We start from the raw sequence: 17,108 nt of genomic DNA on the forward strand, positions 1-17,108 counted from the left end.
TGAAATCAAGATAAGCAATAACCTCGGAGCGATTCAACTGGGGAAGAGGGTGAAGTGGAAAGGAATGGCTTGCATGTGAATTATTCTAGGACACCAGTTTGCTTGTGAAATATCACTGTCAGTTGCATCAGGCTATTGTTTCCCTTTGAAGAGTTCTTTGTTGCCGGAATTGTCAATCACGAACGGTAACTCTCGACTGTGCCTCAGAACTGTTGAAGCAGACGACAGGCACGGGAAACGTGGGCCAAACAAGTCGTCAGACAGAGGCCTGGTGGCAACATGAACTTCGTTTTGAAATTGTGTTTCTAAATTCTCGTCAGAGAGCTCTGCCTTGACGAAAGAAAAAAAATGGCCAGGAAAGTTTTGAAATCACTTTTCACACGGCATTTGTTCTTTACGAATGTTGTTTCATGTGGAGGACTGCTGTCTCTTGGAGATTGCATTGTCCAGAATTTGGAAAACTTGCATTTGAAAACGATATCTGGCGCGACGAAACCATACGACTACCGTCGCACAGGTGAATGCTTTATATTTGCTGTCGTTCTGTTTGTTGGAACTGATGATGTTTTGTTGTTTGTATAATGTTTGACGTTTGTGTAAGGTCCGGTTTAATCTGCGTGGGAGAGGGGCGTAAAATCACTTCTCGTTTCTTTTTTTCTTTTCTTTTTTCTTTACTCGAAGTTTCATTATAGATCTAGTATCATCCAAGGAACGTTCAAGAATCAGACGGGGGGCAACGGAAATTAAAATCATAGACATTAAGCTGTGTTTCAGCCTTCTTCTTTCACTACGTTTTCTGCCGAAATATTATAAGCGAAGCTGTCGACGACTCGACATGTGCAGCAAGTCAGTCGATCGCCGGAAGATATGATTTGTTGACAATGTGAAGGCTAGGCCTTGCCGATTGATTAGAAAGAAATCATGTGACCTATTTTCAGTAAAGACATGAGATTTAACAAGTGACTTAATATACTTTTAATTTTTGCGCTTTGTATATTTATTCAAAGGTTAGGTCTTTATTTCAAGGTCATTTTGTTAATTTTAGACGTCTAAAGGACTTGTTAACTTTACAGTTGTTTTGTTCTATATGAGGGTATTTCAAATATATATATATATATATATATATAAAATTCACAAGAATGTAAGATTTGTCATTCAAGAATCAATGGTTTTGTATTATCCTATCGTTTGATTATTTTTCATGATCTCATTCAAAATCTCTGGGTTTAGAAATTTGATGTAGTCTAGCAATCTTTCAGTTTTCTGTGGAGACCTTTTTAATGCTGTTTGATCTGGTTGTTTTGCACCTTGAACAAATTGAATAAGCTTGTTTTGCATAAGATGCTGATATAAGGAAATATGGCCTGAAGATCCTCTGATTTTTCTCTGGAAGTGATTTTATTTATTTATTTTTTTTTTGCTGCCCCATCATCTGCAACGTTTCATTGACATCACTTCCACACACACAGCCACACCCAGATTAATCTGTCACAGTCCCAGTGCTGGCAGTCCTCAAGGAACCATCAATGTTAGGTTAGAAGGAGGCCACACACCACAGGAAACGCTGTGCTGCTGCAGATCAAGTCACTTTTAATTGGTGGTGTTCAGTAGTGCCTGTTCTGATTTAACATACTTATGACACCACATACTAAGCCTCCCACTGATGACAGTAATGCCTTAGTCACTGAGCCAGACTATATGAGCATCGAGTCTTCCCTAGAGTGGAAACTGCTACCACATCCTTGCAATGACAGTCACTCGTGAATCTGCAGACAATGAAGACTTTGACAATTTAAGACTCACCCCAAGTACAGAAGTGAAGAGGCATCAAAACTGAGGTCAACATGAGAGTAGGGTTTGAAAGACCACTTAATTTGGGACTTTTTTATTTTGATCAAGGAGGAGGTCCATTTAGGTTTGGAACTACGTGATAAGGCTGTATGCCACTCTTCCTGTCATGATGATATCCTGGTGTCAACCAGGCCCAAGAGATACAGACACTTGCAGTGTTGATCAGGAAATTAGAGCAACACACCCAAAGACATATTCGTGAAATGGATGATACTTGACTGTGTGATCCCAGTCTTTCCATTTAAGCCCACTGCATACTCAGCTCTGAGTAAGGGCTGGCTGTGGGCCAAAAAATCCCACCTCCACTGGGAATCAAACCTGCATCTTCCCATCCGTCAGTCTTCGATGCTAAACACTTTACCACTGTAGATGGTGAAGTGATCATTTCAGTTGCTAGGGTCTTGATGATTATAGAATAGATGTTGTGACCATTGTTTTTTGCAGTGTTCTTGTGCACAGACAGCTGTTGGGTTATTTCAGATTGACTGGACTGCTATTGCTCCAAATCTCAAGATCAAGTCGAATGCAATTAAAGTTTGTGTGGGGTGTTTGGGATGGAGATGACCTGGTATGTGTCAATTTCAACTGCTGACAGTGATTGAGGGTATTTTCTTTATATGCTTTTATGTTCTCTTTTTCTTTTTTCATGCATGAGTACAGTGTGGCATGCATTTCATGTTTTGCATAAGTAACATTTTCATGTAACCCCCACAAGGTTTCCTGTGATAAATATGTCTTCTGAAGATCTGACACTACATCATATGATAATCAGTGTCAGGTTCAGTTGTAGAATTTCTAAGTGTTTATTAAGCATTTATCTGTGTTTATATGTTACATATATGTAATCTAATACAATATTATGCTATGTATCGTTATGCTTTACAATGCTTATTCATTGTAATTTACACTCAGTAATTGCTGTTGCAGGTCGCATGTTTGTTATTGGTTTGATGATGGGACCATTCAATCATCACTGGTATCGTTTGCTGGACAAGTTTATCCATGGTTCTAACCTGAAAGCGGCGGTCAAGAAAATAGCTGCTGATCAAGCTGTTGGTGGACCATTCTTCTGCACAACATTTCTCATAGGTAAGAACTAAAGATAGCAAAGTGAGAAGCATTTTTCAAGGTCAGCATTGTAAATGCATGTTATGTGTAGTGTATGCTTGATAGTCACTGTGTCACAACTGTCTGAACTGTTTCATTTATAAAATTGAAATTAAAGATAAATTTCAGCCATGGTTGATGTATACAGAGTATATATAAAATTGTTTAGGTTTCGTGTTTGTCATCGGTCATTGATGCATACAACTTTGACCTGCTTGACTCATTAATTTTTTTGTAAAACCAGTCATGCAAAAAGGGTCTTTTTAGATTTCTCTTATTTTCCTGCAGAACAACTGCAGTTTCTAAATTAGAAAAATATGAATATAATCACTACTGTTTGCTCTGCAGTTCCGCATTGAGCAGACAAACGTTGTGGAAAAAAAAATCAAAAGGTGTGCTTACAAAAAGACATCATTTGAATATTGTGAACTGTGGCTTTTTTTACTTTCCTTGTTTGAGGATGGGTTTCATGCATGCAGAACACTTTGCCATAATGTATTGTCATCTGCATCGTGGAGAATGCTGCCAAAAAAAGCTGCCCAATGTTGAGAAAGATCAGGTGAGGGTTAGAACAGTTGCAGGTTTTTTTTTCCATTCTGCACACGTTTGGAGAGTTTGAATCAAAGATTTCTTTGCCATTCATGTTTTCTTCATTGATGAAATACAAGGGTGTGGCACATTGAAGTAAAATCAAGATCTGATCCAGATATGCGCAAGCGCACTTTTATGTGCACGGACATTTTCATTTAGTCATTTACTGACATGTACTGACATATATAGCATTATTATATTGTAAATGCATTTGAACTTCTTCCTGTGTATACACAAGAATGGATTTGAATAAGTCCACACATTATACTGGCATGGTACTTTAGGAATTTTTAGAGACATTTTGCTACTGTGGAAATGTGGATTTAAAAAAAAGAAACAAAAGAAAGTGATTTCCTAAAACAACGTTATTAGATTAACACATATCACAGTTTAATATTGTTGACCTGATGTCCTGACTCTGGGTGCCTGGAATGTTCGCACCCTTCTAGACAGACGACAGACCAGAAAGGCGCTCAGCGCTCACTGCTAGAATGCTTGATCGCTACCAGGTGGACATAGCAGCCCTGAGCGAAACCAGGTTTGCCGGTGAAACCCAGCTGGAGGAGTTGGAGGGGGCTACACCTTCTACTACATTGGGAAGCCAGATGGCACCCCAAGAACCTCAGGCGTGGGCTTTGCCATACGAACCAAACTTGCATGACAGCTTGACAGCCTCCCACGTGGGATAAACGATAGGCTGATGACCCTGGGTCTGAAGCTGTCCAAGGATCACTTCGCCACAGTCATCAGCTGCTATGCCCCGACGATGGCCAACCCTGATGACATCAAAGAAGCTTTCTACAAAGAACTCAGCTGAACCATTTTATCGGTAGACAGAAAGGACAGGCTGATCATCCTTGGGGATTTCAATGTCTGCGTTGGCGTGGACTTCTCCTCGTGGCCAAAGGTCCTAGGACAGCACGGCACTGGCAAGTGCAACTCCAACGGACTGCTTTTGCTCTCGCTCTGCGCGCAGCATGGACTGACCATCACCAACACCCTCTTCCAACAAGCGGACAAGTACAAGAACACATGGATACACCCCTGCTCCAAGCAATGGCACATGCTGGACTATGTGATTGTCTGGCAGAGGGACAGAGGTGATGTTTCCATTACACGCTGCATGAGAGGAGCAGTCTGTTGGTCGGACCATCGCCTGGTACGCAGCAAGATGAACATCAGACTTGCACGCAAGCTCCAACCAGCCAGGCAGAAACCCCCCAGGAAGCTGAACATCCACCGCCTCCCTATCACCAACGACGTGCTGCAGCAGCAAATCCAAACAGCTCTCCAAGAAATTCCTGCATCGACTGATGTAGAAGTATGGAGCGCCTTTAGAGATGCTGTGTACACAGCAGCAGCTGACGCACTCGGCTTTGTACAGAGGAGCCACAAAGACTGGTTTGACGAGAATGACTCTGGAATCTCCAAGCTCCTGAACACACTGCATATATGGCATCAGGATCATATTTCCGATAAAGACTGCCGGAGGAAGGAGAACCAGTTCTTGCAAACCAAGCAACTCGTACAGAAGAGGCTGCGTGAGATGAACACCTGGTGGGAGAGAAAGTCCAAAGAGCTGCTGATGCTCACGACATGAAGACCTTCCGTGATGGCCTCCAAGCTGTGTATGGGCCGAGAGTCACAGGATCAACCCCTGTTTGAGCCTTGGACCAGACCACCCTCCTGACAGACAAGAAATACATCCTTGCCTGCTGGGCAGAGCACTTCAACACCCTCCTCAACAGGAACTCGTCCGTATATGACGAGGTAATTGCACCCCTCCCACAGCTACCAGTCATTGACTTGCTAGCTTCCCCTCCCACCAAGGCCAAGACCTGGAAGGCCCTGAAGCTGACAACGTCAGGAAAAGCACCAGGAGCGGATGGAATCCAGGCTGACATCTGCAAGTACGGAGGCAAGGTGCTGACAGACAAGCTGACCGCTCTGTTCCAGTCTTCCACTCAGGCAGGGGAACATGTGACATGGTGTTTGCCGTTCGCCAGATGGAAGAGAAGTGCCATGAACAGAACAAGGAGCTCCACATGGTCTTTGTAGACCTGACTAAGGCCTTCGACACAGTGAACTGCTGTGATCTGTGGAAGATCCTCCTAAAGTTCTGCTTCCCAGAGAGCCTAATCCAGCTGATTGCGTCATTCCACGATGGCATGCAGGTGAGAGTACAGGAAAATACTGACATGTTGGATCCGTTCCCTGTGGTAAATGGAGTGAAGCAGGGCTGTGTCCTGGCACACTGTTCTCCATTCTCTTCTCTGCCATGCTGATTGACGCCTTCCAAGACTGTGACCGGGGCATCTACATTCAGTTTCGCACAGATTGCAAACTTTTCAACTTGCGGCGACTCCATGCCAGGTCCAGGGTGTTTGAGGCACTGTTGAGAGAGTTCCTCTTCGCTGATGACTGTGCTCTTGCTGCACACACCCATGAGGACATGCAGTTCATTATGGACAGGTTCTCAACCTCCTGCAGGTGCTTTGGATTCACCATCAGCCTCACCAAGCAGCTAGCTCACAGAACACCAGTGCCTCTCCGCCACTTGCAATCAAGATCGATGATACAGAGATCAAGTCAGTCGACAAGTTTTGCTACCTGGGCAGCACCCTTTGCAGCAACAGAGCCCTTGATGCAGAAGTGATGCTTTGCACCGCCAAGGCCAGCTTCGCCTTTGGCAGACTTAACAACAGGCTGTGGAACAACAAAGGCATCAGGCTCAGCACCAAAATCAAAACCAACAGAGCTGTTGTGCTGACCACCTTGTTGTACTGCTGTGAAACATGGATGACGTATCGCCGTCAGATTCAACAACTTGAGCAGTTTCACCAGAGATGCTGACGAAAAATCCTCAGCATAAAGTGGCAAGACAGGGTGTGTGTATTCTTTTTGATCGTACATCTCCTATGTCATTATTTATCCTATATTTGTATAAAATATTGACCTGACCTTTCGGAGCCCTTCCCAATTGGAAATGGAGTGAAACAAGGTTGTGTCCTCGCGCCGACCCTCTTCACGATCTTCTTCAGCATGATGCTCCAACAGGCCACTGAAGATCTTGGCGACGACGACGGTATCTTCATCAGATACCGCACTGATGGCAGCCTATTCAACCTGAGGCGGCTACAGGCCCACACCAAGACACTGGAGCAACTCATCAGAGAGCTTCTGTTTGCCGACGATGCTGCCCTCGTCGCCCATACAGAAGCGGCCCTGCAGCGTATAACGTCCTGCTTCGCAGAGGCTGCGCAGCTCTTCGGCCTAGAAGTCAGTCTGAAAAAGACGGAAGTTCTCCACCAGCCTGCCCCACAGGAAGAATTCCACGCTCCTCACATCAACATCGGTGAGACAGAGCTGAAGTCGGTCCACCAGTTCAGCTACCTAGGCTGCACCATCTCGTCTGACGCCAAGATCGACAAGGAGATCGACAACAGACTTGCAAAGGCAAACAGCGCATTCGGCAGGCTGTACAAGAGAGTGTGGAACAACAAACACCTGAAGAAAGACACAAAGATCAGCGTGTACAGAGCTGTTGTACTGCCCACCCTGTTGTATGGCTCCGAAACCTGGGTCACCTACCGGCACCACATACGACTGCTTGATCGCTTCCACCAGCGCTGCCTTCGCACCATCCTCAGCATCCACTGGAGTGACTACATCACAAATGTCGAGGTCCTGGAGCAGGCAAAGACTATCAGCATCGAGGCAGTGCTGCTAAAGACCCAGCTACGTTGGGCAGGGCACGTGTCCAGGATGGAGGACCACCGCCTGCCCAAGATCGCGCTGTATGGCGAACTGTCCACTGGCCACCGTGACAGAGGAGCACCCAAGAAGAGATACAAAGACTCCTTGAAGAAAGCTCTCGGTGCCTGTCACATTGACCATCGCCAGTGGTCCGCAGTAGCCGCTGATCGAGAGACCTGGCGACGCACCATCCACCAAGCTGTCTCCTCCTTCGAAAACAACCGCAGGGCCAGCCTTGAGGACAAACGCAGAAGGAGGAAGAACCACGACGCTGCAGCCGCGAACCCAGACCAGACTTTCCCTTGCAACCGCTGCGGCCGACTCTGCTTTTCCCGCATTGGCCTTGTCAGCCATGAGCGTGCCTGCATCAGACGTGGACAACGCCCTTCCTAGATCTTCGTTAGCGAAGCCAGGCCATGATGATGGTATAAAATCAAGTGATTCATTCATTTTATTGAATGCTGTACTATAATGTATGACTGAATGATAATTTCTTCTTTTTCTCTTTCTTCTTGATTTTTATGATAGTGTTGAACTTGAAGATGATAGATTTTGATATATCTATCTGTATCTCTCTCTATATCTATCTATATATCTATATATATATATATATTATAGATAGATAGATAGATAGATAGATAGATATCAAATTCAGTGTAATCTGTTTCTTGCTTTGGTTTAATTCTGTGTGGTATGACTAAGAAAATGTCAGATTCTGAACTTGGTAAAAATGTGCAAGATTTTTCACATTGACCATTTTGTGCATATGTGCACATAATTCTACAACTTAACGTCTTACGTATTACAAATGATATACTTGACATCTGTAGGATCATCCAGTTATTCTCTGTTTCCACTGTTTACTTTGTGTGTGTGTGTGTGTGTGTGTGTGTGTGTGTGTTTGAACAGGGAGTGGCATTCTTGAAGGGAAAAAAATTCGTGACTGTGTAAAGGAATGGAGAGAAAAGTTTCTGACAATCTACATGGTTTGTATTCTGTATTTTCCAGGATTTTTTTTTTTTTTTTTTTGTCTTTTTTGTTTTGTTTTTTTCTGTCCTTTTTCTGTTCTGAAATGTCATGTGTGTCATAGACTGAATTATCAGTCAGGTGATTATGTTTTATCAGTAAGTTGAAATCACTGGTTTAGAGGCAGGTTGTTGCTGAAATATAAACAAAGAAGCATTTTACAATCAAACCAGCGCAGTTGAACAAAAGTTATGTATGCATGTATATAAAGTAAATCAATTCATATCTATTAACATGCTCTGTTCACTTGTTTTCACAAATTATCTGACAAAGTGATAATGGTAATCCATGAAAAAACAATGGAGGAGAATAGCGGAACAGTCATGCTGCATTCATTGTTGGGTACAAGAGTCTACATGGCTGAAGTTTGTGGTAGTCAGTCCACCAAAGATGATGATATGCACAGTGTGTGTTTATGGCCACAAATCTAAAACTTTGAAACATCATTAACAAAACCCTTTTGTTCTACTTGGATCACCAGATTGAGTTTACATGAAAGGCTGAGACTTTAGAGTGTGACTCGAGGATTATTGTCATCTGTCAGGAGCACAGTAGGTGGTCAGCAGCTTATGTTGATTCAGAGTGAATTTTTTTTGGACGAGTGTATTAAGAGCTTTAGTGTACATGATGAAGAGTATTGGACCTAAGACAAATTAAGCCTTGTGGGACTCCAAACAAGACAGTGCTGATTGTGTTGAGTGATTATTGACAGAGACCGTCTGCATGCGACTTGAAAGATAGCTTTTAACCCGAGAAATAGCTGACCCAGATACCCCATACTAGTGATGAAGGATGTGAAACAGAAGCGTATGATCTAGATGTCAAACGCTGCACTGAGATTCAACAGAGTAAGAACAGAAACTTGACCATGATCTAATTTAGATTTCTTTCTGACATGAGAACCATGGGTTGACAGGCGGACTTCTGTCTGTGTCAGTGTGTGTGTGCCACTGATGACAAAGTCTGAAAATGACTTAAGATTTCTTTCTGACATGAGAACCTTATTTGGGAGTTGGGTTGACAGGCTGACTTCTGTCCGTTTCTTTTATGACATGACTTTCAATTTCTTTCAAACAATAACATAAAGCTTTAGGTTGACAGGCTGACTGTTGTCTGTGTGTTCTGTTGATATTGATGACAAAAATTATTGACTTTCAGTTTCTTTCTGACATGACTTTGGATTTATTTCTGACATGAAAACATTGGGTCTGACAGGCTGACTGGTGCATATGGCCCCCGGCACAGTTCATCAACTTTTACTTCTTCCCTCCACACTTGCGTGTGATGTATGTCTGCATGGTCACACTGGTCTGGAACACCTTTCTATCTTACATGAAACACAGGGTAAGTATTAAAAGTAAGGTGTTGGAGGGTGAAGGTGGTGGTGATAAAGGGCAGATTTTCTTTTTTTTAGGGTTTTTTGATTTAATTATAATTATCTTTTTATGATTTAATTATGATTATCTTTTAGGCCCAACACTCGGCTTATATCACAGATTGACATAAGTTTACATTTGGGCCAACAGCAAAGTGAGAGCTGTATTATCAATGGTTTCTCCAGTCGATAGTTTAGTCTTTTGTGAAGGACTATGACTCTCAAACTAGGAGGCAAAATTGCACTGGCTCTTAGTGCTGCAGCCTTGTGGGCTAGTTGGCCTTTGGGAACCATCCCATCGCCGACTGTCCAAAAACCCTCTTAGCCGAGAGAGTGGGGATGTACTTGGGCAAGACACTCTCCACTATAATCAATATCTAGCCCAAATAGTCGGAACAGCAGTTGCCTCCTCTGCTGTTCTGATGGTCATAGTCGGACACGGCTGACTATCATATATATAATTATCTTTAGAGCACATGCGTGTGTGTATGTGTGTGTGTGTGAGGAAATTGTTCTGTTCTGTGTGTGTATGTGAGTTTTGTTCTCTGTATGTGTATGTGAAGCAAAGAGGATTGAGGGACAGGGAATTGAGAGTTACCGTTTGAGTACAGTTCCATGTATGTTTGCTAGGAATAGTAGTAGTAGCAGTTACAGTGTTTCCACTCTTAAGTGATTTTAGCTGAGAGGAAAAAAAAAAGTGGAGGGTGACAGGAGTTTACATTATCATATCTTTAACTACAGTTCTGTATAGGTGTGTGAATAGTATAGTATCAGTAATTGTACAGTCTCTCCCCCTCCAAGTTATATGGGGGGAAAACAAGTGGAGGGTGGTGGACAGTTGGAATAGAGAGGGTTGGGGAAAGGAGTGACGGTGCCCGCATGCCAGTGTGTGTGTGTGTGTGTGTGTGTGTGTGTGTGTGTGTGTGTGACAGAGAACTGTATTCTTGTGTGTGTGTAAGAGAGAGAGAGAGTGTGTGTGTGTGTGTGTGTGTTGGTCTTTGTGTGTGTGTGTGTAGGGGGGGGGGGGGCAGTGATGTTTGAGGGCATGCAAGAGAGAGAGAGAGAGAGGGAAAGCTGGCTCACAGTCCGGAATACACAAATAGATTTAGCAATTATCTTTTATTATTGAACAGGCATAACCGAAGAATAATAAAAATCCACATGATTCAAGTCCACACATAACTGTTAGCGACAGCTTTGGTGTATGAGTTGTCTGTACAGCTGTTTTCAAAACAGTGTGGTTAACACAATTGTTTTATCACTGTGCAGATTAATGGCCAAGCATGTAGAAACTAACTAACTTTGTTAAAATATAGTTTAATGTCAGAATAGAGAATACACACTCACACACGCTCACACACACACACACACACACACACACACACGCTCACACTCTCTCCCTCTCTCTCTCCCTCTCTCTCTCTCTCTCTGTGTTACACACACACACAGACACACATACACACACACACTGAGTTACACACATACACACACACGCACACACATACACACTCTCACTCTCATTGTCATTCTTATTCTTACTCAGTGACACACTCACTGACTCTCCCCCCCCCCCCTTGCTCCTCCCCTCTCTCTCTCTTCCACTCACAGGACATGCACACACAAACACAACACAACACACATGACACAAAACACACACACACACACACACAAAATGAGTGTTGGGTGGAAGTTGTTTTTAAACAATGAAAATGTGTTAAATAAGTCAAAAGGAACTGATGGTATGAAGAATCAGTGAAATGGCTCTTTGTCTTATGCTGGAATCTGTTTATGACTGGCAAGTACTTTTGCTGTCTTTTGTAGTGTTTCTGATCTATAGGCATGTGAAGTATTGTTCTGATAGGCTAAATTTCTTTGATCAGCAAATTGAGTTGACATGAAAGGCTCAGACTCAGACTTAAGAGTGTGACTCAGCGATTATTGTTGTCTGGTGGAGAGCTACTTATATTAAATCAGTACATTCGCTTCTGAACATCACCAAAGAGACTTAAGCAGAAGTGCAGGGTCTCCTCTAGTGTGTGGCCTTCTGGCAACCTGTCATTGATAGTTGCCAGAACATGTTGGCATATTGCTGTTGTTTTTGTGTTGTCAGTGAATGCCATCATCGTTTTCCATGAATAAAGGGTTCAGCAATGATAGCACAGAAAAGGCGATGACATGTACCGGAGATTAGAAAAGAGAGATAAACCACTCGCGACAGGCCCCTTCTTACTGTCTATAACAGTGCTGAAGCCGTTTTGGGGCACACACGCAGTGCGGAAGGGTGGGGGTAAATCACCCTCTCCTTCCCCACCTGAAGGAAACTGGTCGGTTCTGACGGTTCAGCTGCAGTAAAGCGAAAGTTAAGTTATGCCTGGAATTTCCCACGTGTAGTAAGTTTCGCTGTATACAATGAAAACCGATTCATTTTTGCTTGGTTTTTAGCACGTTTGCATCTGCTTAAATGTAGATAATATAAAAAGAAAATAAAGCAGCTTCCCCCACCACCAACTCCCCCCCCACCCCCACCCCCAGCGCAGTGTTGCACATGAGACAGTCAGTTATGAATTATTGAACTGCGCTTTCCTAACGCTACTTTTTCTTCACACTTTCTGGTTTACATCACCATTTCTTCCAAAAAAAAAATATATATATCAAAACATAAAACACATATTCAGCTCTGTCTCTCTTCTAACATCTGTCTATACATGCATACATGAATACATACATACATAATTTCATATAGATCTATCAGTATGTAAATCTAAATCTATCTATATGTACATAATCATATATATAATTCATATATATACGAATGCTTCATGTTGCCCGAGCAGACCGTTGTATTGTGCTCTATCTCTCTCTCTAAGTCTCTGTCTCTGTCTCTGTCTCTCTCTCTCGGGAGTTTTACATGGCTGTTAAAAGCATCTACGATTCTGAACTTGTATGTGTTCGTGATAAAGGTATTTATTCAGACTTTTTTCAGTGTCCAAGAGGGGTTAAACAAGGTTGTATGCTAAGCTCACAGCTGTTTTCCTTTTTCATCGGTGAATTGGCAGTGGAGTTATCAAAGAAGGGGAGACATGGAATACAAATGATACCTGGTGCAACAGATTTGCTCTTAATGCTATTTGCTGATGATGTTGTTCTCTTGTCTGACACACCCATAGGGTTACAAAATCAATTAAATGCCCTTAAGCAAGAAACAGACAGACTACAACAAACAGTGAATCTCGATAAGACCAGTATTATAGTTTTCCGCAATGGTCATCTTTCGACTCGTGAAAAATGGTGCTGTGGTGATAGGGAAATAAAAGTAACCAATACATATAAATATTTAGGAATGTTATTCACAACAAAATTGAGTTTGACATCTGCGTGGGATGAAGCAAACAGAAAAGGGAAAAAAGGTGTAATCCAGATTATAAAATCACTCAGGAGACTGCGTTCGACTGACGCTTTCCTTTAGTTTGGGCGGGGCAAAGGCAGCTCATGAATAATGAATGCCTGTCGCGGCGCAGGCTGCCTGGCTTCAGCAATTTCTGCAAGTGGTTTATCTCTCTTTTCTAATCTCCGCATGTACCCTCACTTTGTTTTAATGTATTCACTTTATTTCTTTATTTTGTCAATTTGTTTTATTTCATTTTTAAGTTAATATTTTACACAAACCTAGGGTAGGCTATCAGCGCATTGGGTTATGCAAAAGTCAGGCATCTGCTCTTTTCTCCCCCCCCCATGCCCCCCTCTCCCCCCATCCCCCACCCCCTCTCCAGCAGATATGTTTGGATCTGTCAACACCTCCGACACCTCCTTGAAACTGATAACTGAAACTATCACAAACAGATAACTGAAACTATCATGACATGACAAAATAATTGTGCTGCCTTTGCAGGATCAACATGCAGCCTTTGTTCACAAGCAAAAGGAGGAGGCTTCATGCTGATGACAGCTTCCTAGCCAAGTCTTCCATTTCCCCCAGGATGTTTGTAGTTTGGGTGGAGTTGGGTGGGGGGTTGGGGGAGGGAGTGGGGTGGGAGGGTAAGGAGAGAGTTAGTGTGGTGAAGGTTTTATTATATTGTTTATTATTTTTTCCTCTATGTGGACCTTTATATTTTGTCCATCTCATTTTTTCCTCTGGGTTTTAATTTAGATCTGTATATAGAAATTGTGGGAAGCGTATTTGTGTGTTCTTTTGTGTGTGTGTGTTTGAACACCTTATTACTTTGAAACAAACAACTGTATTTGTAGAAAAACTTGGTAATCATATCGACGACCTTTTCTCAAACAATGCCTAATTTTGTTTGTTTGTTTGCACGTCACTTTTATCTGCTTTTCATAAAGAATAAGAATAGCCCTATAGAAACAGATAGAACTAGAAATATTTGCTCAGCAAAAATAACTTGCTGTATATAAATTATATTGCCTGTGTTGGAGAACATGCATTAAACATTATAAAGATGAGTTGGTAATTTTTTTTTAAAGCCTGTTGAGTGTGATGGATGTTCTCCCTAATTTCTGAGTTCAAGTCCCAGAAAAGCCCCTACAATGCCCTATTTTTTTGTCTTAAGAGTCTGTAATATACCCTGACACCAGACAAGTGGATTGCCAAAAGAGAAGCTGCTGTCATTTCATGTACAATATACAGCATGTAATAAGCTGCATAATCCCTTTGTTGTGCTTTTCCCATAACCAGCTGCCGCCATGAGAGGCTGAGCGTTTCCATTAAAGTGACTCCCTGTTAAGATTAAGTGAGCTGCTGGTGTGTCCAGTGTTTGATGTTTGACAACCCACCCCCAGCCCCCAGTCCCCAACCTGAACATGCTTTTACGACCTCTGTTTAATGGGCAGCATCTGGACAAGAGATGATTGGGATAATGTGTCCTCGATGGAAACGATAAAAAGAAACTGGGCTGTTACTGCTGTGTGTTCGCTGTGTCTGTCTGTTTCTCTTTTTGTTTGTTTACCCATGTTCTGTCTGTGTGTGTGCAGAGAGAAATATGCAGTAGTGCCTTTAAAAAAAAAAAAAGAAGCAACTTTTAAGTATTGTCTAAGAATGATTCTAATTTGAACAGAGCTTTTGTACATGTTTGTGTATGTGTGTTCGTGGATTTCAATGTAAACAGAGAAAAACCCTATGAAAAAAATGAATTGTTTGGAACTTATAATCAGTCATAGGAAAGGGCCTTGGAATGAAAAACAAAAAAACAAACAAACAAACAAACAAAAAATGCAGCAACATATGCCATTTGTCGTTTTGAACGTATGAGCATGTGTGTATGTGTATGACATGCCATGGCATGCTTTGTAGAGACCGAAAAGATTTTTGTTGTTGCGCTTGACGTGCTGTGGCATGCATAGTACATCAGCAGTCATATGAGTCTTTCGCTCGCACCACTATGTGCCATCATTTGATGAACTGTCAGTGAAAGGATAAAGGAAAAGAGGGAGAGTAGAGAAGGGTAGGATTGTTTTTTGTTGTTGTTTTTTTCTTCTTCTTTTTTGCACTTTAATTAGAGTGGGAAAGTGGCTTTTGTTATTCATCTTAAAGTCAAAACTGAAATTTTGTGTTTCACAATTATACATATAGTTACATGTTTTTGAATCTCACTCCTCAACATAAACATAGTGATGTGATTTGAATTTTCGTAAATGACAAAAACATGGTGATGTGGTTTGGGATTTTGCCCCATTGACATAAAATATGTTTATGTGGTTTGGAATCCTGTAAACTTAGTGATCTGTTGTTATCCCCCCACCCCCACACCCCCATGATATGAACAGATGCATTTTGGAATTTTCTCCTTTGACACGAACACAATGATATGGTTTGGAATTTTCTCCCTTTGACATAAATAGTGATGTGGTTAGGGTATCATTTAGAATTTTTCTCCCTTGACATATAGTAAGGTGGTCTGGAATCCCCCATGGTATAAATATAGTGATCTAGCTTTGAATTTTCTCCCCTTGGTATAAACATAGTGATATCATTTGCAATTTTCCCTCTTGTCATAAATGTAGTGATGTGGTATGGAGTTTCCCCCTTTGACGTAAGCATAGTGAGGTAGTTGGAATCCCATCTTTGACATAAACAGTGTGTGTGTGTGTGTGTGTGTGATCCCAACTTGACATAAACATACTGATGTTTGAAAACTCCTCCCCTTGATATTAACATAGTGATATGTTTTGCTTTGTTTTTGAATTTTCTCCCTTCACATAAGCATATTGATGTGGTTTGGATTCCCCCTTGATATGTACAGTCTTGTAATTAGATTTTTTTCTTGCTCTTTACATGAACAACATGATGTGGCTTGGAAGTTTTCCTGTTGACATAAACTTAGTGATGTGGTTTGAAATTTTGTTCTTCTTGATATTAACACAGTGATGTGTTTTGAAATCCTCCCCTTGTAAAAAAAACCCATTAAGTTTGGATTCCCCCCCCCCCCCCCCCCCCCCCACGCTCCCCAGACCCCCCCCCCCCCCCCCCCCCTCCCCCTTGACATAAATTGATAAGGATTGGAAATTGCTCCTCAATATAAGCACAATGTTGTGGTTTGGAATTTCTTTCCCCTTTAACATAAACATGGTGATGTGGTTTGGAATTGTCCCCTTTGTCATAACGTTATGATGCAGGGGAAGTTTTAGCAAGGGAAATAATTCAGGCAGCACATGCCATCGCACCTTCAGCTTCGACAGATAAGCACAACCGATGAAAATGAAATGGTAATGAAAACAAAAGATTTATTTTTGACTCACTGGGAAGAGTGAAGTGAATTTGATTTTGGAAAATGACGACAGCCTTCAATGTTACTCGTGATTCTGAGATTAAAGTTCCTGTACTAATGCCATACATTTTGTTGAATGCAGGGTTTCGCACATGGGCACACAGGCAAGCACATATAATAGTAATAATGATAATAATAATAATGATAATGGCTACTTGTTGAGCACTTTCCTCCCTTACATAACTTAAAAGAGGACAAAGAAAAGAAAAAAAGATTAATGCTCAAAAGCATGTAACAGATTCAAAGATTAAATGTATTACATTGCTTAATTACACACATATGCAGCATCAAACAGATTCAAAGATTAATTGTATTACATTACATAATTACATATGCAGACACACACACACGCACACACACACACACACTTTGCACGGTTTATAACTGAATGTCATTGGAAAGGCATGGCAGGGTTGTGCATAGGCACATGTATGAATATCCACACACATGTATCACCATGCAGATTGCTATAGTTGTACATACATTTCATTTTTATTTGCTTTGGGGTTGTTTTTCTTTCCCCATACTGTGACAGCCATGTGAAGTGTTAGCATGCGAATTGATGTATTGTTTGATTCGTTATTTAATATTTGTTCATGGTCTGCTCATTTTGGCTTGGAGAC

At 41.8% G+C, this 17,108-nt stretch overlaps 1 protein-coding gene across 1 annotated transcript; it reads left to right on the top strand.

Moving 5' to 3' along the window:
• Positions 1-212: 212 nt before the first annotated feature.
• On the top strand, positions 213-16,110 carry LOC143280496 (mpv17-like protein 2). The gene is made up of 5 exons (XM_076585157.1): positions 213-517; positions 2,779-2,940; positions 8,215-8,291; positions 9,547-9,675; positions 13,596-16,110. Exons 1-5 carry the CDS (start codon positions 349-351, stop codon positions 13,644-13,646), a joined length of 588 nt encoding a protein of 195 aa, XP_076441272.1. The 5' UTR covers positions 213-348; the 3' UTR covers positions 13,647-16,110.
• The last annotated feature ends 998 nt before the right edge of the window (positions 16,111-17,108 follow it).

The sequence above is a fragment of the Babylonia areolata genome, chromosome 3, assembly GCF_041734735.1.
Source record: "Babylonia areolata isolate BAREFJ2019XMU chromosome 3, ASM4173473v1, whole genome shotgun sequence".
In the NCBI taxonomy this organism is placed as follows: Eukaryota; Metazoa; Mollusca; class Gastropoda; order Neogastropoda; family Buccinidae; genus Babylonia; species Babylonia areolata.

What these genes read in the sequence shown, in the direction of transcription:
- LOC143280496 (XM_076585157.1), top strand. Translation starts at nt 349, where the DNA reads ATGGCCAGGAAAGTTTTGAAATCACTTTTCACACGGCATTTGTTCTTT. An exon ending in ATACGACTACCGTCGCACAG is followed by an intron (nt 518 to 2,778) that starts GTGAATGCTTTA and finishes TTGCTGTTGCAG; the next exon opens with GTCGCATGTTTGTTATTGGT. An exon ending in TATCTTACATGAAACACAGG is followed by an intron (nt 9,676 to 13,595) that starts GTAAGTATTAAA and finishes CTGCCTTTGCAG; the next exon opens with GATCAACATGCAGCCTTTGT.